This window comes from Rosa rugosa, chromosome 4 (assembly GCF_958449725.1).
Source record: "Rosa rugosa chromosome 4, drRosRugo1.1, whole genome shotgun sequence".
Taxonomy (NCBI): domain Eukaryota; kingdom Viridiplantae; phylum Streptophyta; class Magnoliopsida; order Rosales; family Rosaceae; genus Rosa; species Rosa rugosa.
In genome coordinates, this window is record NC_084823.1 from 12902021 (window position 1) to 12923715 (window position 21695).

The 21695-nt window shown below is 38.7% G+C and overlaps 1 protein-coding gene, 2 long non-coding RNA genes and 1 pseudogene across 5 annotated transcripts; 2 read left to right on the top strand and 2 right to left on the bottom strand.

Moving 5' to 3' along the window:
• The first annotated feature begins 426 nt into the window (after positions 1 to 426).
• Positions 427 to 10369, top strand: LOC133706410 (uncharacterized). Its single transcript, XR_009844517.1, has 7 exons — positions 427 to 638; positions 762 to 1076; positions 1385 to 1480; positions 1635 to 1730; positions 1820 to 2382; positions 2614 to 2652; positions 10142 to 10369. It is a non-coding gene; the product is annotated as an uncharacterized LOC133706410 (long non-coding RNA).
• A 1011-nt stretch (positions 10370 to 11380) lies between these two features.
• Positions 11381 to 12298, bottom strand: LOC133744365 (NAC domain-containing protein 83-like). The gene has a single exon (XM_062172488.1). The coding sequence runs from the start codon at positions 12296 to 12298 to the stop codon at positions 11381 to 11383; it is 918 nt and encodes a 305-aa protein (XP_062028472.1).
• A 629-nt stretch (positions 12299 to 12927) lies between these two features.
• Positions 12928 to 16997, top strand: LOC133741791 (uncharacterized). 3 transcript variants are annotated; one of them, XR_009862144.1, is made up of 4 exons: positions 12928 to 12982; positions 14051 to 14121; positions 15965 to 16053; positions 16637 to 16997. It is a non-coding gene; the product is annotated as an uncharacterized LOC133741791 (long non-coding RNA). The 3 variants fall into 3 exon arrangements; XR_009862142.1 differs by lacking the exons at positions 15965 to 16053; positions 16637 to 16997 and adding an exon at positions 15316 to 15707; XR_009862143.1 differs by lacking the exons at positions 15965 to 16053; positions 16637 to 16997 and adding an exon at positions 14577 to 15707 and having other exon boundaries at positions 12938 to 13006.
• A 1318-nt stretch (positions 16998 to 18315) lies between these two features.
• LOC133707209 (uncharacterized) lies at positions 18316 to 20760 on the bottom strand (annotated as a pseudogene).
• Between the last annotated feature and the right edge of the window lie 935 nt (positions 20761 to 21695).

Here is a 21695-nt window from a genome sequence, read left to right on the forward strand (position 1 = left end):
TCCTTCGCTTGAGGCTATGTTAGCAGCTTCAGGATTAGGTGCTTTCATATATGGGGAGCTAGTAAGAGTGGAAAATCATGTAGCATAGGTTTCAATTAGGGATTTTGTGCTGTTCTCCATTAGTTTGAATGAAACATTGTAGTGTGAAGGCTGAAACTGAAGTGGATAATCATGTAAGATAGGGTTTCAATATTTTGTGATGTTCTCTCTGTTTGTTCATGTTGACATTGAAAGTAGTATATGGTGCTAATTCCTTTATTTTCTGTTTCGTTTACGGTGGTTTTCTGCAATATTGGTTATTGTTATTTTTTCTCAACTTTTTTGCCCCATGAAATTATCTGCTTAATTTGAAGAGATTCTACCCCACCCCCCCCCCCCCCTCCCCCCTCCTCTCATTGTGAGAACAGGTTTTTTTTAATACAACCAATTGGGAGAGCTGATACAACAACTTTAAATGATAAAGAGTATTAGATTTATCACATGGGAAATCATGGTTCTTTGAAGCTTGATCATGTTCACAGCATGAAACTAGAGGGAATAATAACATCTTGTTCTTCAAGTAAAATGTACCTCGTATTGTGGCAAATGGTCTCGCTGGAGTAGTATCTGTTAATGACATAAAGTTCCATGACATGCAGGTTAGATTTTGCATAATTTATTCACAGATTTTGCAGAAAAGTATTAACTTTGTCAAAAGCATTCTTTTTTCTCTGCCATACAAGTCGATTAGTTTGGTTGATAATTTTTTGCTTTTTGTGTAGCTTGGAGTATATGAAGCAACTATTATCTGCAGCCAAGCACTGTCGCTTTAGAGGTATATGCATTGCGACATCAAAGCATCAAATATTTTGCAATGATTGTGGAATAAGTTGGGAGATTTTGGATTGGCAAGTGTCGTAAATATGACTAACAAGCAACCACCGACAACTTAGTGGCATAACCTTGTGGTAGTGTCCTCCTGAACTTCTTATGGGGCCAGCAAAGTAAGAAGTATCCCTGCATATATAGATGCAGCATTGGCTAGTGTATATGCCGAACCTTTCCCAGGGCAGCCTATCCTTAAAGGAACAATTGAGGTGATTACGTTATTAATGTGAATCCTTTTAGTACTCAGACTGGCTTGAACAATACACGGAACTGTATTGGATTATAAAATTTTCAAATGGTATTTTTTTTAATAGCTAATCATAAACACACTGATTTTACAAGTGCAGGACTACCAACCCTTCCCTTGTGGCTATGGTATAATGACTTCAGAGCTAGCTTTTTAATCAGTTTACATATATATCAGTTACAACATTTTATAATGATGAACGATACATTCTCATATGTAAAATTGAATATTTTCTGATTTGATGTTCTATCATGGCTTCATTTCTTACAGAACTTCAGAACCCCTTAGTGCTTGTGATCTATCAAAGTTGCCAAAGTATCTTCCCACCAAAGAAATGGATGCTAAAAGTCGTTAGGGTGAACAAAGGTAAAGCTTATGGTATAATGACTTCAGAGGTAGCTTTTTAATCAGTTTACATATATATCAGTTACAACATTTTATAATGATTAACGATACATTCTCATATGTAAAATTGAATATTTTCTGATTTGATGTTCTATCATGGCTTCATTTCTTACAGAACTTCAGAAGCCCTTAGTGCTTGTGATCTATCAAAGTTGCCAAAGTATCTTCCCACCAAAGAAATGGATGCTAAAAGTCGTTAGGGTGAACAAAGGTAAAGCTTATGGTTTCAATCTGTACTGAGATGGCTTTATTTGTTACACTGTCAAACAGCTTATTCTGCTGAATAACCTCTGTTTTCAGGAAAGAGCCTGGTGCTTGAGCAACAAAGACAGCATCATAAAAACCATGGATATTTATTTGCAAAAGTCAAATATTTCTGCACAACTAGCACCAAAAGAGATCTCTCTCTGTTCATGTTATAGAGGGATGAAGCAATAAGCAAGCTACTTTTGACTGCATGATTGTCCTTGATTCTGCTGGGTGGGAAAGACAATGATGCTAGTCAACCTTCTCGTAAAAATGGTGTTTACCGGCATATCCTTATCCTGTGCGCAAAAGAAAGTCTTCTCTGTAGTGACTCCAAAATCCGGCATTTGATGCTGTTTTGGAGAATTGCAAGTTGAATGCAAACCAAGGAAATTATTTTTCTCTTCTACAGGAGCAAGTGCTTTACATTTGCAAAATGCAAAACGATGGAATTCTGTACTAAATCTTCAGCTTCAAGTGGCTCAAAAAGGTAATTTGGTGTACTGGATAGAACTCCCACAAAGAGTGCTGTTGACTTATCGAAACCAGGGAATGAACTTGCCATGGAAATATAAAAGTCTGCGACAGGAGAAGACGAAGATGATCCAGGAAAGATGGTAAGGACTAAGAAGGATTTTTGCTTAAGATAAGTCATTATATATCATTTTCTACAGCTTACTCAGATTTGTGTGAAGACGAGCATGCTATGTTATTGAGTTTTTGGGTCCGTTATTATCTCAACTGTGTTGGATTGATGAACACATCCCATTTTTGCAATGAATCCCCCTTATGACCTTTTTCACTTTTTGTTATTTTCACTGTAATTTTCTTATCCAATTATTTTGCAGCACATTTACAACAGCGAAATCAACAATCTGGTGGTGCAGGTACCAGGCCACTTGCTTTTTTTTTGTCTAGAAGACACAACTTTACGTTATTGATCACTGAATGACATACACATGCTCCTATGGAGTGTTCAAATAAGAAAAATGTGCTAAAGGTTCTTATAATTCTAGAGAACATTGCTGATCTAAAACAAATAGAATCTTTAGCAGCAGGAAGGCCGGTGACCGAAGTTTTTGGTTGGTTCCAGAGAGTTGAGTCACTAGCAGAAGCTGCACAACTAGAGATAAGAACCTGTTGCAAACTTGGTGGATACTAGAAAATAAATTTAGATAATTTCTGTTAATGGACTCTCCTCCCTTTTGATATTATGAATCCTGTTCCTCAGAAACATGGAGATGAACAGGCTACAGTCATTCTATTATGAGCTAGATTTACACACATAGGAATTAGTCAGAACTACTCATATCCATAATGTTTGTCTTTATGTTGCTTCCCAGATTTAGAATAATGGAAATAAAAAAATTTGTATTTGACTCCACATCTTTTAGTTCCACAAGCATATGCTTTATTTTCAATTAGTTTGCTACCTCATTTAGGAGTGAAATCTAACATTTCCGAAATTTTTGTGTAGCCCCCTTGACTAGACATTCTTAGTAAAAAAGAATTGTTGTAGTATACATGATTATTGTTGTCATAGTTTATATGTCTATTTCATGTATAGGATATATATACTTGAGTATATAGAGAGATGCTTAAGTGTAAAGATAGGTATAGTGACCTATATGATAAGCTTTATGCCAAAGAGGAACAAGCATGGTTATCTCTATCATCACAGCCACAATGCCACATGAGAAAGCTAGAAATGGAGCTGTCATCCAAGTTGTATCATTTCTTTAAGCATTTCACACCTCAATTGTATTCCTATAAATACCTCCTTGAATGAGATGAATAAACACACTTGAATCTCCATTCTCTCTGCAACATTACTCTCTCTATATCTCTGTTAATTTATGCTTGTCCTTAAACACGTTATCAGCACGAAATTGCTCTAGAATTAGAATCGAAATTGAAAAGAGTAGAGGGAGTTCAAAATCCGATCGAAGTCATTTTTCCAAACCAACAAAAAACCTCCAAACCCTAGCAAATATCAAAGCCCCTGATTCAAGAAGCTCAGAACCGGCCTCAGAATCTCAAGAACCGGCCGGAAACTACCTGAACCGGCCACCGGAAAATTTGGAGTGCTGCCGGACCGCTGCCGAGTCCTGCCGAGATCTGCCGAGAAGCTGCCGAGCGAGTCCTGCCGAGAAGCTGCCGAGCGCATCTGCCGAGACCTGCCGAGCAGCTGCGCAGAAGCTGTCGACAGCACCTGCCGAGAGCTGCCGAAAGAATCTGCCGAGCTGCTGCCGAGCCCCTGCCTAGCAGCTGCGCAGCAGCTGCCGAGACACCTGCCGAGCAGCTGCCGAGCTGCTGCCGAGCTGCTGTCGACAGATCTGTCGGGCACTTTTCCGGCGACTTTCGGGACACTTTTCCGGCGACTTTCGGGACACTTTTCCGGCGACTTTCCGGACACTTTTCCGGCGACTTTCCTGACACTTTTCCGGCGACTTTCGGGACACTTTTCCGGCCATTTTCCAGTGACTTTTCCGGCAACTTTTGGGCAACTTTTTCGGTCATTTCCGACAACACTATTTCAAGGTATTCTTTACTAAAAGTTCCCGCTTTTGAGTTTTTATTTATTTTTCTCCTCCTTTTTCTTTTTGGGAACTTACAATTAAAAAGCGGAATTATAGAAATTCACGCTAAACGAACTAAGAGCGTTCGTAGTCAATGAACTAAGAGTGTTCATAATATTCGGACTAAGAGCGTCCACAAGCATCGACTTATGACCCTATTAAACATCATTGTTTTGGTCTAATCCAAATATTCTTGGAAATTGATTTCTTGGTAGCATAGCTCGGAAATCTTATTGTTTTAGTTTTTCGTGGAAGTTTTAAACTCCGAAACTAATACATCTTTTTCTTCTTATATTTCAAGGATGTCGAATGAACCTAGACTCGAATTTCAAATCCTTGACTCAACTGGTTCGGATTACCATAGTTGGAAAACTGACGTTGAGAACCATCTCACATCAAAAGGGATATTGCCCATAATCCAGGAACCAAACGCGGGCCTTGTGTTCCAACGAACACCCATAAAGCATGCACAAGCAATTATCTTGATGCGACGCCATATGGACAAAGCACTCAGATTAGAGTATATGTCCATCAAAGATGCAAGGGACCTATGGGTAGCGCTAGAAGAGCGCTTTGATAATATCCAAGATTCCCTCCTCCCTGACTTGAAGGTTCAATGGAACAATATACGCTTCTCCGACTTCAAGTCTGTTGCTGAATACAATTCAGAAGCTCTTCGGCTAAAAGCCATGCTGAAGTTCTGTGGAAAACCTCTCACAGAAGAAGAGCTAATTGAGAAGACTCTCTCCACCTTCCCCGTCGCAGCAATTATACTATCAAAGCAATATCGCACTGAATTTAATGCTGGACGACTTACGAAGTTCAATGAGCTTATCAATATTTTGTCGGTGTTTGAGAAGCACGACAATATCCTTGTGAAGAATTATAATTCAAGGCCCGTAGGAACCAAAAGCGTTCATGAGGCAAATTATAATGCACCCAAGAAAGGGCGCAAGGAGCGGTACCCTACTAATAAGGGGCATGTATACCCTAATAACAGGGGACATGAAGGACGAACGGGTCCATATAACCGCCCCAACAAAGAAGGCAGCCGCAACTATAGTGCGGGCACACGTGGTGGTAACTACACACGTGGGAGAGGTGGATATAACAAAACCATGGGCCGTAACACTGTGGGCCGTGGAGGTCGCACCATACGTCGTGGTAGTAGCAGTAACAACCCGCCCAGGGAATATCCACAACGTGCACCACCTGCACCTCAAATCAAGGGAGGCAACCACAATGACATGTGTCATCGATGTGGTTCAACCGAGCATTGGTTTAGGCAATGCCAGGCAAGTACTCAACTAGCTGCACGCTACAAGGAGTACAGGGAAACAAGGGAGCAAGAAGCCAACCTTGCTGAAGAAGAAGATGGTGAAGATATCACTCTCACCACTGAGGACTTCAAAGCTGCAGATAAAGAGCACGAGGATGCCGCAGACTTTGATTAGAATAGTCCTTTCTATTTTCCAAGAATGGCAAATGTGCCTTAGTCAAATGACAATTGTATTAAAACTCTTTCTCATGTGGCACATCCAATGTAGTATGATGTCTAGGAAAGTAATTGAGATCGGGGTACTTAAGCGAGCCTCGCTCCACCAACATCTCTCTACTTTCCTGGTCATATTTCATTGGAGTTACCAAACGGATTGAGTAACTACAATTTGTCTAAAGTTTGATTTTATTATGGAATAGACTTTGGAAAACTTTGATGTAATCATTGGCTATTTTCCTTATTAATAAAGTGTTGTTAAATTCCGAACTTTATATAAAGAGCCAATAGTTTTCATGTGGAAACACATTGTGAGAATGGACAAGAATTCCTTTGCATTACCTCTAATGACTACGGACATTAACGAGTATTAGAGAAACTTATGTGTCACTCTAGTGGGTTGTATGCAACCACTATTCGAGCCATTGAATCAAACCATGTCATAAGAGATGACTTATGGGATTCCGACACATATAGGCTTTGGCAAGACCGTTTGGGATATCCAGGTCGTGATATGATGTTCCGTATATTAAAGACTTTACGAACATCTATTCCTCAAAACGAAAAGAAGTACGAACCAAAGATTGGTCCAAAGAGTTACTTCGTTTTGCAAAACTTGCTCTTTAGCAAAGATAGGATCGAGACCATCCTATGCAAAGGACACTAAATAAAATATACCATTCTTGCAAAGAATCCTTGCAAAGAATCCAAGGTGATATTTGTGGACCTATTCAACCAACTTGCGGACGTTTAAATATCTCATGATGTTGGTTGACACGCAAACACACTGATCACGTGTTGTGCTATTATCCACTCGTAAAAGCTACGTATGCTATACTCCTAGCACAAATCATATGACAACGGGCTCACCCCCCGTCATCCTTAGGTCAATTGGGTTTGCCTATGCTAGAGAGTTTACATCGAAGACTTTCGATGGTTATTGCAAAGGGACTGATGTTGGACATCACATTCCCATATACACGCCCAAAAGGTCTCGCGGACATAACTACGATGGTAGTTCAGACATTGGCGATGCGCACCAATCTTTTTATATCCGCTTGGGGTGATGCAATATCGCATACAACTATGCTAATTCCTCTATGACCTACCGCCACTCAATGTATTCCTGCGTTACAGCTAGTGACTGGGTACAAATATTTTGTACTTACGCACATTCGAGTGAGCCATTTATGTGCCAATTGCGCCGCCACAGCGCCTATGGTAGGTCCTTAAAAACAAGTGAGCAACTTAGTTGGAATTGAGACTCCAACAATCGTCCGCCACTTAATGCCCTTGCAAGGCGATCTCCTTACCGTCTGATTTACGGATGTCACTTTGATGAGACAGTCTTCCCGTCGTCAGGGGGAGATAAGAACACGAATGTTCAGCAGGAACGACAGGAATTGTCGTGGTCTGTCCCCACTATGTCTCATCTCGATCCCTATTAAAGTGACGAGATCACACACATTTACTGCAAAAATGCCTGCAAGGAAGGACGTCCCTATAAGAGGACGTAGCGCCACCCTACATAAAGGTAGGCAAGGCGCCAACGCCATAGAAAGTGGCACTCTGGCGTTACAGACCATGGCCCCAGCTAGGATGCGTGGGAAGCCCGTGGATTCGAAGGATATTTTGGCATCCTTAGATCATCGACACTCAACATCCGTCTCATGAGTATCTTCTGGATTATGGTTATCGTTGGGGGACGCCTCAACGTCAGAACCTATTCCTGAGAATATAGAGCTCTATGAAAATTACACTAGTGTACATAAGACGTGGAATAGAAACTCCATCATAATTGATGATGTCGATGCGCATTTTGATGCGCATGAGTTTGTTGAGATTGATGATATCGAACCACGCTCCGTTGAAGCATGAATACCAACGTAGAGAAATTTGGCCTAAATGGAAAGATGTGATCCAGGTTAAACGAAGAGGAAGGTCTTTGAGCCAGTGATGCCAACACCTCCTTACATAAAACCTATTGACTAATGGGTCTTCGTTAGAAAGCGTGTTGAGAAAAAGAGATGGCAATCTCGCCTTATGGCGCAAGGCTTCTCACAGAAAGCCCTGGAATTGACTACGATGAGACATATTCTCTCGTAATGGATGTCATTGCACTCCACTACCCTGTCAGTTTGGTAGTTTCCAAATAACTGAACATGCAGCTTATAAATGTGGTCACTACGTATCTCTATGGGGATCTAGATACGGAATATACATGAAAATTCATAGTGAAACTTTAGTTACCCAAATCAAGTGGCTCTAGACCACGGAGCGCGTTTGCAATAGAATTGAAACGCTCACTAAAAGTGACTACTTGATTGGGAAGGGATATGCCCGCGCGTTTCCATAAACAAGTTTCGGATTCTATCGCGGTTTTCATGTTGGACATGATCTTCATTAGAAGCCCTTAAAGAGTTAAGGGAAACCGCTGAACACTTGAAATCTGAGTTTGAGATGAAGGATTTTTGGGGAACACGATTATGCCTCAATTTGGAACTTGAGCACCGTGTTGATAGATGCTTAGGCATTTTGACAAAGGTCAAGCCTTCAAGCACCCCATGATCGTTCGTAGTCTTGATCCTGAAAAGGATCCTCTTCGTCTGAAGGATGATCAGACGAAGATGTGCAAGAGGCAGAAGTGCGAATAGGCGCATTATTGTACTTAGCTCAATGCACAAGACTGGACATCTCGTTTTGACATAAACTTGTTAGCTAAAGGTATAGCTCTGCGCCAACGCGACACTATTAGATTGATATCTTTCGATACTTGAGATGTACGATCGATATGAGCTTATTCTATCCCTACAAAGAGATGATGGAATCAGACCCATCACACACCAGAAACGCCGCCAAACGCTGGCCTGTGTTTTCTATCCCTACCCCAAAACGACATAAGTGTTTTGGAAGGTTTTGCTGATATTGGGTATCTGTTGACCCATATAAAGGCCTTCCCAAACTGGTGAAGTGTTCACCATGGGTAAAGACCGCGATATCTTGAAGGTCTACAGAATAGACCTTAGTCGCTATATCTTCGAACAATGCAGAGATTATTGCTCTTCACGAAGTAGTTCGTGAATGTATATGGACTGGATCCATAGTTACGCATGTTCGAACAGTTGTGGTTTGAAGTCTACCACAGATGAGCCTACAAGCATTTAAGATAATGCTGCTTATTTTGAAACAAATGAAGCAAGACTGCATCAAAAGCGACAACATCAAGCATAAAATCAGCAATAACAGACTCTCCTCAAAGATCAATCAGAGGGGGAGATGTCTACATATATGGTCTCAAAACGTGAAGAGTGTGTTGTGCTCTTTTTCCCTTTCGACCGAGGTTATTTTTGTCCCACAAGGTTTTTATTACTCGGCAAGGTTTTTTAATGAGGCAACGAGATAAGCACCACGTTTGGGAAACACAAAGAGATGTTGAAATCAGGGGGAGTATCCAGATGCATACCTACTTGACCATCGTGTACTCTTTTTGTCCTTCGTCCAGGGTTATTTTGTCCCACTGGGTTTTGTTACCTGGCAAGGTTTTAACGAGGCACATCCTTAGCATGGTCGCCCCACTTATGCTACATCCTGAAGATGTTTTGATTCAACATATATGCGTTGTGCTCTTTTTCTCCTTCGACCAAGGTTGTTTTTTCCCACAGGGTTTTATTACTTGGCAAGGTTTTTAACGAGGCAATTTCGAAGCGCACGGCCTAGACAATACTATTGACATGAAATATCCAAGGGGGAGTGTTGTAGTATACATGATTATTGTTGTCATAGTTTATATGTCTATTTCATGTATAGGATATATATACTTGAGTATATAGAGAGATGCTTAAGTGTAAAGATAGGTATAGTGACCTATATGATAAGCTTTATGCCAAAGAGGAACAAGCATGGTTATCTCTATCATCACAGCCACAATGCCACATGAGAAAGCTAGAAATGGAGCTGTCATCCAAGTTGTATCATTTCTTTAAGCATTTCACACCTCAATTGTATTCCTATAAATACCTCCTTGAATGAGATGAATAAACACACTTGAATCTCCATTCTCTCTGCAACATTACTCTCTCTATCTCTCTGTTAATTTATGCTTGTCCTTAAACAGATAGTAAATTAAATATTCGAAAGGCATGGGTGGAAGCAAAGTCATAAATCACGTAGCACCATGAGATAAGCTTTGCTATTCTGATGGCTTTATACATCTAGCAACTCGTAATGTTGTGTTTTAAATCACTGTTCCTTGGTCTCAGTTTACATTTTTTTTTACTGGTCTTTGAACTCTCTTGTTGACAGGGTATATCAAATCCCTGCAATCAGAAGAGATGCCAAAACAGCCTTCTGGACATCCAAGCTTCTCTAGTTTATCTTTGTTGCAGTGGAAAGGGCTCTTATTCTTCTTTAAGTTTTGTACTGCCATGCCAAACACATCTTCGTGTTCCCCAAGTTGTGTTACAATATTACTGGCATTTTTTTGTTGCTACAGATGGCTTGATTCCTTTATGAAATTCAATCTTGTATTTATTTCTTTCCAGTTGAAGAGTGAAATGGTAATTCATTTGTTGTAGTATGGCGTTGAAATGCTTTTTTCATCCCAAGACGTGTGATTGCATTATTTTGTATTAATAGAGGTATCATTGCAAGCACTTGATATGTGCTCAAAATTTTAATTTGCTGCTGTAAAATGTCATTGTTATGATGCTATTACTCGGAACACTTTATAATAGAAAGATTCAAGATCCATGGCTTGCAAAAATAAAATGGTATCCAATTTTCTGGTACTAAATCAGATATAATGATGCTTTCACCATCGTAATCAATGAATGGATCGGACTTCCTACTTAAACACTATGAGTCAGTGTAATCCAACAAAGAGGTCTTGGCCTAGCCACTGAACAGAGAAACCTTAATTTCATCCATATGAAATGTAGCACCTAGCACCTCAATAACTACCATGAAGATAGCCCAATCCAGACATGATCAATTAATAGAGGATCAAGTGCAATAACTAAATAGATAAAGAACGAACAGCACGTGAAAAGTTAATTTCATTTAACAAAAACTGATTTACAGGATTATAGTGTACTACCAATTATTTGGTTCTGATCGATATCAATAGATCTACAGGAATAACATAGAATCTAGCTAAAAGACCTAACTAAACCAATTGCTTCATTCAAAAGAGAATTGAGATGGAAGAATTGGCCCCAATAGTAGTCGTTAGAGGGGGAGGCAGAAGATGGAGTTGAAGCTAGCCAACAATACAGTTAAATTCAAATCAAATGTCTGACAAAGATGGGAACACCAAACTTAAGGGAAAAAAAAAATCTGAGTTTTATTGATTTTGTATAGGGATATGCTGCTGTTGGCAGCTGTTACAATTGCCGGCCATAAAAAGCAGATAAAAATAAAATGTACGTACATAATCAAACAACTAGTGTACGTGATGATTTACAGTGAAATGTCCAAAAATCCTGTTTCAGAGATTGAACTAATTTAACTAAGGAGCTAACTAGGCAGCTATACTTCATGATTCTAATCTCCAATTAGCAGCTGTGGGAATGATGATGAGAGTGGTAGTATATCAGCTGTATCGATGTCATCCCCTCTCGACATGAACTCGTCTCCAAAGTTGTAGTTGCTGAATTCATCAGAGTTGATGTACGCATGATCCATAGGGATAATGAAATCATCAAAGGCAAAACTAAATGCTTCATCTTCGCTGCTGACTTGTACCTCACTAATAACCGACCCATTTTGATCTATAGGTTCTGAACCAATATTGTGAGATACAGGGGGTACATTTTCTTCTGAAGGTTGTTGTCGCTTCGCTTGTGGCTCAAGCAACTCTTCTTGCTCCTTGTTTGTGTTCTCTCCATCATCACAGGCACAGGCAAGAACCTCTTCCTCTTCACGTTGCTTTCTCTTCTTTTTGATCTTGGTTTTGGGTTCACCATTTTTTCTTAGCAGACAGAGAACATAGTCTTTCACCGCCTTTTGTTTATTGTCTGTGAGTGATGGATCAAGGTAGAACTCATACAAGATCCAACAACCGTTGTGCTCGGATGCTTGGTTCTTGTAAGTAAGTCTTTTCTTCAAGCCAACCACACGACCAGTCTCCAGAGATTTTACTGGCTTGCCGGAGTCGTCGCCCTTCCAAGTGCCATTGCCAACGGTCCGGCGTATGCGTGTGTTTGTGGAACTCATCGTCTTGTGTTGGGTGAAGAAGTAGATGTCCTTGTTGAGCCTCAAGTCGTTTGGTCTTCTGGTCTTGTAGGCGTCCCATATCTCCCAAGGTTCTTGGTGACCGTAGAGGTCGCAGTCGAACACCAGGCTGTTTCTGCCGGGCACCTTCTCTCCGCTCAACATGGGCTTAAGGTAGAAGAGAACTAGTTCGTCCTCCATGGGGCAGAACCTCTCTCCAGGAAATTGATTGCCTCTGGTCTCCTCCATTGCAAGATCTTGCTGCATATATATATTTCTTGCTTTTCTTGGTTTTGGAAAGGCTTGTTTGAGGAAAGAAGATATGATCGAGTAGCTACGGTTTCGATATATCGATGGATGGATTTAAAAATACTAATGACTAGGGCTTCGGTTGAGTAGTAGGGTTTTGATGGATGATTAATAGAAACTAGGGTTTTGGATGAGGGGAGAAGGTTTCAGATGGTTTGGAATTTAGAGATGGTCCAATTTATAGAAACTAATGACTTGGAGTCTTAAGTAACCGACTTGAAAGTAGGGTTTCCAAAGCGCGTGGACTGTTCACTGGCGATGCGTAAATGACTATTTTGCCCTTAATTTTTTCTTTAAGTTACATCCCTGCCTTTCAGTCAGTCATAAACCCCCGCCGACAGGAGAATTTCGCTCTCTCGCTTCTCCTTATCAACTTGACAGTGGAGCAACTGGAGGGTTTGATTAGATACGCGGCGGCAAGGAATATTGATTTCTGTGGCAAAGGGATTGATTTCCGTCTCTAACCTGCATTTGATCACTCGGCACGAGGTTATTGAGCTTCCTCGAAGAGAGACGAAGCTCGAGCTTTCTGGAGATCGGAGGCAAATCCCTAAAGCATAGAGTCGTTGCCCAGTCAATCCGATAATAATAAGCTTGGATTCCAAAGTTTGAACCTTTAATCCGGTAATTCTCTCACCTAATTCTCAGGTCTGAATATTGCATCCGACTCTGAATTCGAGTTCCTCTGGGTTTTGTTTAAAGTTGTGGTCTTTGGAGGAAATTGGTGGTTTCGAATTTCTGGGCTCAGTTGTTGTGGGTTTTGTTTAAAGTTGTGGTCTTTGGATGGGAATTGGGGGTTTCGGATTTCTGGGTTTTTCCATTGTTTTGTTTTTTTTTTTTTGGTGAAATTGGGTTTTCTGTTTGATCCTCGATTGTGAAATTGGGTTTTGTGTTTGGTTTGTTTGATCCGTGGGTGCTTGGTAGAGTAGTAGTGCCTCTTGCTTGCAATTCATCGTTTTACACCCCTTTTCTTTCTGGATTTCTATGTGTTGATTGAAAAGAGACATTACGTTGTTGAGTTGAGTTGTTTTGTTCTGTATTCGTTATGCAAGTTTGTTAAATTAAGGCTGTTCAATTGCAATGGGTATTTTTATTGGATTATATTTTTTTCTATTTTATTTCTCAGACATAGACATTAGATAGTGGCTTCCTTGATTGGGATGAATTTTTGTATGTCTTCCTTGATTTGATATGATTATACTTCAAGTGCTGGTGTGAAATTGGAATGTGTGCTGCTGCTATCTGTTTTTGTTTGATTTATTTTTATTTTATTTTATTGGTCTGTTGATTTTGGAGTTTTTGCTCGAGGTAACTTTTCTTTTGCTGTTTTCTTTGTTTAGTGTCTTTTGGTGGTGAATTTTTTTCCCCTCTTTTTTTGATGGTGAGCTGTTGGAGTTTGGTTTTCTTAGAGAGGTTTTGGGTTTGGTTTCATAATTGTTGTGCTCTGAACCATATTTAATAGTGGATTCTGAGTAAGTGGGGATCAATGAGATGTGATCTTCAAACAGCTAAAGCATTAAGAGTCATCTTAAATAGTATAAGTGAAAATTGGCTGTCAGCTTTATTTAAAACAACAGAGAGAACAATTTTTGTTTTATGGGAATTTGTGACCAAAGACAATGTTGGGAATTTCTGATGTTAGAGCTAATTTTTTTTATCTCTAAATAACTTTTGATTTTCCATAATTTGCAGTCTTTGTAAAGTCTGAGGCATTCAAATAGAAAAGGGAAGAAGGGAAATCAGTTTCATCTCGAATTTCATAGGTGAGACTTCAATCTTTTATTCTGTGCCTTTTCTCATTTAAGTTTATTTCTCGCTTTCAAATATGATCAAGTAGCTGGTCCTGTGTTAAGTTGATTGAGTATTCTGTGCCTTTTCTCATTTAAGTATATTTCTCGCTTTAAAATAGGACAAGTGGAAGTTATTTGTGATTTTGTGAGAATGTGATTTGAAATTCTTTCTGGGTGCTGTATTTGATGGGTGAAGGATTGGAATAGTTGATGATAAGGAATGAGGTTTTGAATCATTTTGTGATTGCAGTTGATGAGCCACGGCATCCTTTTTTTTTTTTTTTTTTTCCCCGGCTCTCTCTTCGTGCTTCTTTTCCTTAATCATCACTCCTTGATATTGATCGTTGAAATTAAACCAAGTCGTTTTGTTTCTATGAATTTTTTTATTTTTTGATTCGTGTTCTTTCTGGGAATTATTGAAGAAGTAGGGATTTAGACCTTCTTGGCTTATTTCTGAGGATCGATGACTTTTTAGGGGCAGTTGCTGCAAGTAGTCCTAACTTTATTACTGGAATCCTCTGGTAAGTGCTATGTTTTGTAGAATTCTGTAACTTCTTGGCTTATTTCTGAGGATCGATGACTTTTTAGGGGCAGTTGCTGCAAGTAGCCCTAACTTTATTACTGGAATCCTCTGTTAAGTGCTATGTTTTGTAGAATTCTGTAACTGCTGCAATTAAGTTACCTTCTCAGCTTGGTTCTTTTCTTTGTATTAACATTTGGTTGATGCCTCATCATGTGCACTTTTGTATACAGTTAACATACATGTCCCTTAGTAGTGTCATTGATGCCTTTTTGTTAATCTTCCGCAATATTCTTAATTTCAAAGCTTAATTCTATACATGAACTTCAGTAGTTCATTGTTGTTCCCTTCTATTGCATTCTTCTTTTGCTGATATTGATATGAGTTACAGATTCATACGTAGTGTTTAATTTTCAAACGAATCTATGGGATATTTATAGTCAGTGAATGCTGTTCTGTTGGGTTTGTATTACCTAAATAGTGAAGTGATGCATAATAATGGATTTGATATCATTTAACTGTATCCTTTATTATGTATCATTTCACTATTTAGGTAATCAATTTCCAGTTTCCAATTGGTTTCCTCCTCTTAGTAAATTTTTGGATTTTGAGTATGAATTTTCCTTGCTCTCGATTTTTGTTTGCAGATTTTGAAGAAATTTTATAAGCAGTGTGATCCTGGTCAGTGGTCACTGTTTCAGTCTCCTTTTCTAAATTTTATTCCCTGCTGAATTACTATTTGTTGCTGCACCACTTTTTGTATAGATAGAACTGCAGCAAACAATGCTTTTGGAGAGACTCATGACCAACTTTTGATAGGCTAACACCTTTTGTATATATACACCTGGAACAACTATTTTTTAGAAAATGTTCCAGCAGCAATTGTAACCAAGTTGACCTTAAACTAAGATAGCCTATTTTTTGAAAACTACTATAATGGAAAATGTTGCCAGTAGAAACGTTAATTCATCTTTTGTTTTAGATGATCTGCAGTGATGATATTGTACTATTTTGTCATATTGTACAATTTTGTCTGAGATCCTTGATTTATAATGTAGCAATGGTCTCAAGACAATTGAAAACAATTTTGTCATCCTTTTAAGTTTAGTTCTATTACATCTAGTTCATTGATAATGTTACATCCCGCAGCAAAGCGCGGGGACTATTTCCAGCGTCTTCATAGTAATCTCATATTCTGCCTCTTATTTGATCGTGTCTTCTATTTTATTCTTATTCTGCCTATTAATCTTATTTGATTGTATATATGTATATAATACGTCCAGTGTTTTAATCTAGAATTTCCAGATTTGCATTTGGAATCAAGGAGAGGGAGCCAATTGTAGTTTGAAACATTAGATGCAGCAAAGTCAGAGAAGAAACTAAAGGTAAGTATTTAATTTTACTTGCAACTTAACCTATTGTATATACTGTCCTTCTCAATTATTTATGTTAGGAGTTAAATATTGGCGAAAGGAGTAAGGAATCAGTAGTTGTGCTAACATGAGTTTCATTATTTTGATTTATGTTTCGCAAATTGAGATATTGAAATGGATTTGCTTCTTCTTCTTATTTAATTATGACTAAATATTTACAAAATACTAATTCCCCTCACACTGTTCATCGATTTAAGTAAGCCAACTCTATTGCATTTATATTGAACAATTTAAACCCCTGCTCCATTTTCATACTAGAAAATGAATGCTTATCTTGAACCTGGAATCTGAAATCTGAAATCAATAGGAACATTATTGCGTTTTTATACAATAGGAACATTAGCATAATAGTTTTAAGTATAGCGACAAGGTGGTCACCATATATTATATCTTCCCCCATTTTTTATCTGCAGTGCCTATATATTTACTCTTATGACAGGTTAGATCAGAAATTAGTATTGTAACAATTGACTACTTTAAGTTGTTGATAAGAGTGTGTGTGTGTTTTTTTTTTTTTTTTTTTTTGGAACCGCAGTGTTCTGTGTACAGAAACTACTTCATAAGAAGACATTGCTTTGTTGGATGCAAAGTCCTTTCAAAAGGTTTGTTCTGCTTCAAGTTGTCAACAACCAAGTGAAACATGTAATTTTCTCTCCTGTAATTTTTTTTTTCCCACCTTCCTTTGTTGGTTTATGCAATCTGGCCTTTGTACAATTGTAGATAGGATAATTGTACAAATACTTCTGATGCATGACTTACTTCATACATACTTCTGATGCTTGGAATCGAAAAGGGATACCACATTGTTTGGTCTTTATTGCGTGTATTGATTTCTATCTATTATTTTTGAATTGAATTTTACAATAGACCAACTTTTTTAGACCCACTACTATGATAAGATCATCTTTTGTTTTAGATGATCAACAGTAATGAAAACAATTCTATCATTTATCAACAGTAATGAAAACAATTCTATCATTTATATCCTTTCCTTTTTAAATTTAGGGAGTAAGAAAAAACATTATGGTTACGATTCACATCCCGCGGCAAAGCGCGGGCATTGTTGCTAGTAATATATGGTTTCTGTTTTTTTCTTTCCTCGATCAAAATACAAGGCTTTTTATCGTTCTATAGTGCTCACGCTGTGTCATTTTTTTAGTAGTATAGGACGGATTAGAATGGTAACCACTGTACTAGAGAGAGGCCGTTGGTTCTTGCAACATACTTTATAAATGGTAAATTTTTGGGAGCATTTCAAAGAATAACATTAGATAAATCACTATGTGACCCCATGAAAACATTTATTAAATAAATGTGGCTATAGTGTCTGAGTTCTTGACAAGCAGTGATCCATTAGGAAAGACCCCTCTCCTTCTCTTGCAAAACAGATGACTATCACAAGGGGCAAGTGAAATTACCAGACTAAGACTAGTGATTCATTATTTGTTTATGGGCTGGGGGTTATTGCATGCTCGTGTTTTGCACTGGGAAAAATATAAAGGCCTCTATAGGAGGGAGAGTTGCTTTCCTTACCAATGTTCTCGAGCTTCTTACTCTCCCGGAGGCAAAAAGAGCCGGGGAGGCCCGCCTTTGCTTTTCTTTTTCATACTGAACAAAATTATCAGGGCATGAAAGAATTTTTCAAGAGCACACCGCAGCTACGACCTTCTTACTCATACTTCTTGGCCTAACGAAAAAATCATAAAATAGCGTCACATGCATGCCAATGACCTCCCTACTCAAAATTGCCCAATGAAGCAGATAGTATGTAGAGGTTATAATTTTACCAATTATCACCAGCGTGCCCTTTAGTTTCGCCACTAACTGGCAGTGCTCCAGAGGTCCTAAACCAACAACGCCGTGAGGCTCTTGGAGCAAACAAAGAATGAAGACACAGGCAACAACTCAGTTCTTATAATTTGGCAACAACTCAGTTCTTATAATTTAATTTTACGAAAACTATGTCATTTTGTGAGAAGTATATTGCGTCCTCAAACAAATGCATGTGCAAATATTGTGAAAATAATTCCTGGAGTTTTTTATGACCACAAAAAATCTAGATCCATAACGAGAGTGAGTTGCTTTGCTTGTATCCAATTTGGACCTCTAATAAGTAGACTTGTTCTGTTTATTGCCATAAGAGCATCATGGTCACAGCAACTTCTGCAGTAATACCACTAAAAAAGAACGCCTTTTGAAACAGAGAGATTCTCTAGATATGCTACTTTGTTACAGGGTCATTTTTCTTTGATGGAACTGAAGCCAAGTGGTCACCAATCGTAAAGATTTGCATCTAGGAATTCTGCCCCATCGGCTTAGGGACATTAAGTTCTGCCTTCTTCTTTAACCACCTGCAATCCGTTAAAGAAAATCTCGTTATCATCAAACCCTGTACATTGACCAACATTGTAGTTAAAATAAAAAAAGAAAATAAATGTAATCATATAATTCACAATTCATACAATCTCAGTTACCTGAACCCAAGTCTTCAGCTTCATCAACTGAAAGTTCTAAAAGCCTCGAATTATAAGAGGGCGGATCAAGTGCCTTCCAATCAGTATTTTCATTGTCTTCTAGGTACATTTCGGTCTCTGTTACCCAGTCTTCAACAATGCTAGTGTTGTCAAATGATATAGGATCCACATACTCATGCTCTTACGAACCCTGTAAGAAAATCGATTAGCAAAAGATTAACATTTACAAAACACATATATAGAGCCTATTGGTTTCTACTTACATCTATCTTAGTTGCAAGTAGTACTGAACAAAGACAAAATCACTCAGCCGTTCATGCTCTAAGCTGTTCCTCGTCTTGTGCAACTGGTCAAAAGGAATCTGATTCTCCTTGCACTGAATTAAGCTGCAAGTTTGACAGAGAATACGAACTGCAAAACATACCATATTTGGGCAACCACCGCCATATGTAGACCACCATTCAGCTGTTTAAACAAACAGAAGTTTTAAAGAAATAAGCCCAAAGATGAAATACCTACAGTCAAACTACAATGACATAGGCAATGGTCTGGCTACATTTAAGTATCTATCATTCTATCGATTAAAATTATATTAGCACACGGTTCGTGAAACTATTTTCTTGAAAAAATACATATGCTTCTTTAGATATCTGCTGTACAGTCCAGCAAATACAGAAACCATGTTTTGGAAATAGCGATGCAATCTAACTAGATATCCTCACCGGGAAGCAGAGTGTCTCTGGCTCTAATGGCCAAATTCCTCCCCAGATCTCCAACAGCATTTTTGTACAAGTTTATCTCTTTGCTGATTTCATCTTGAACTTTTAAATCTGGAACCAATTTCTCTATGCAGTCAAGCATCTTTGACATAATCACCTTGTGCATTTCTCCCTTGATGCTATAGAAAAACTTGGGATTAAGGTAAAAACCAGCAGCATGAAGAGGAAGATCCCATAATTTTTGCCACCTGTAATCTATAATATTCCAATAAGCCATATATTCTTCTTTCTTGACAAGTTCTCTCTTGATTGTAATACATATCCCATTGCTGCCTCCTTCTGGCTACCAACAATTCTCAAAACTCGCAATAGTGGATTTGTTAATCGAGTAATCATAATGCACGAAGACCAAATGTGTGATTACTTAATACATCCAGCATTGCTGATCCTTCTGTTGTTTGAGAATAAGGGCAGCCTTCCCATTCTTTTGAAGCAACCATAGTCTGCAAATTAAATTTAAGGTCAGCCATTTGTTTCAAAGTCATGAAATCTGTAGCAAACCGAGTTACTCCCAGCTTCACAATGTCATTTCCAAAAGTATACCTCCGCATCATATTCAGAATGACGACGTGTTTATAGATAAATGTTGTAACAGATCTAGCCTGTTCTATAATAGATTTTATCCACTCAAGTTTTCCAAAATCCTCAAGTATCAAATTTATGCAAGCAGCAGCACAGGGAGACCAGTACAGCATAGGGAATGTATCCATCAACCTCTTCCCAGCAACAACATAGTGCTCTTCACTATTTGTAATTACTTGCAAAACACGCCCAACTTCAACTTCTTCCAACACTTGCTTAAGAATCTCATACAAAGCATCTGGAGAATTTATAAATGAGGAAGCATCCACAGATTTCAAATATGTTGTTCATTTGGGACTGTACACTGAGAAATTTAGCAATATTCTACCCTTTTCGGAGTTCAATTGGTTTACTAGAAAAAAGCAACCATTCTGTTCCCAAGTATTCATGTGCTGATGAATATCATTCTTTACTTCTTCAACCACATTATTTCATATCCAACCCCGAAGATCATGATACGAGGGTGGTTTACTCTCCATTCCCCCAGAAGCAATTGCATCAATCATTGGTTGAAAATAAAAGAGTTCTTCACGGCATCCAGAGGAGCCTGAATTTCATATAGAAACCGTCCTATTGCCATATGAATCTGCTGACAGTTCGCCTTTTCAACTTCACCATTACTGCCAGCAGTGCCAGCATTGGCAGCCATTGATCCATTTTCATCTCTTACCCTCTTCCTGTTTTTCCCGTTTGAATTACTTGTGCCAACTTCTGCTTCATTTTCAAACAAATCTGAATTGCGATGACCAACTGATCTTCCTTGCGTGTTTTTTGTAAAATGGATTGTCTACCTCACTACGAATAGGAGCTGGGACATAACTCAGTTTTGTAGCATTAGCATTAGCAGAACCAGAACCCAAACCAGCAGTAGTAGCTAACTAGCTACAAAAGAAGTTCCACCCCTCCACCCTACTTGTCTATCAACACCCTCCTCTCGATTTTCCGAAAAACTGAAATTCGGTACTCCAACTTTTCTCCCTACAGCATTACCCTTATACGAGTCAACTACTGCAAGAGGCACAGTAGTCAATCCCTCTAGAACATCACTCCTAAAACAATCAGCAATCTCAAGAGGCACATCAGTCAGATTATCACCAACCCTAACCCTAATCCCATTATCAACACTCATTCCCACATCTTCCTCTTGATTCATCAAATTGGGCCCTCCAACCTCATTTTCAGCAAACACATTGTCTAGTTCACTAAAACTACGATTCGGGCTCGCACCCATTTGACTCTTTCTGTGCCTAAAAGATGCAATTTTTTCATCTAAGCACTGCAACATGGAAACTCGAACATCAGGAGGGACCTGATCACAAATGGGACCATTTCCTTTTCTACCAGCAAGGTGAAATTTAAACCTATTAATCCCTCCACCCTGAAACACTTTGCCACAATATAAACACTTGTTTAACTCAACTTTTGGGTCCCCAGTTTTAATGTAGATTTGACAGTGTTTCCATCCTGGGTCTTGTTTCTGTGGGGAAATAGCTATCTATAAAACTAGGAAACTAAAGGAGAAGAAAATAAAGCCCAAAAAAAAAAGCTAGGAAACTAACTAGAGAGTCCTCCAACTCCGAGAATTTTATATTGCATGGGAATAAATTGGGGAAATTACAATACCAATAAAAGCTAGCATATCATTCTCCTCTGTTCAAACATACAAACAAGCAGACACCTCCGACTCTCCTAAATCTTGGGTTTAATTAAGTTAATCATATGCCTCCCATCAATGAAGCATGCATTCAGACGAATAATA

What these genes read in the sequence shown, in the direction of transcription:
- LOC133744365 (XM_062172488.1), bottom strand. Translation starts at nt 12,298, where the DNA reads ATGGAGGAGACCAGAGGCAATCAATTTCCTGGAGAGAGGTTCTGCCCC.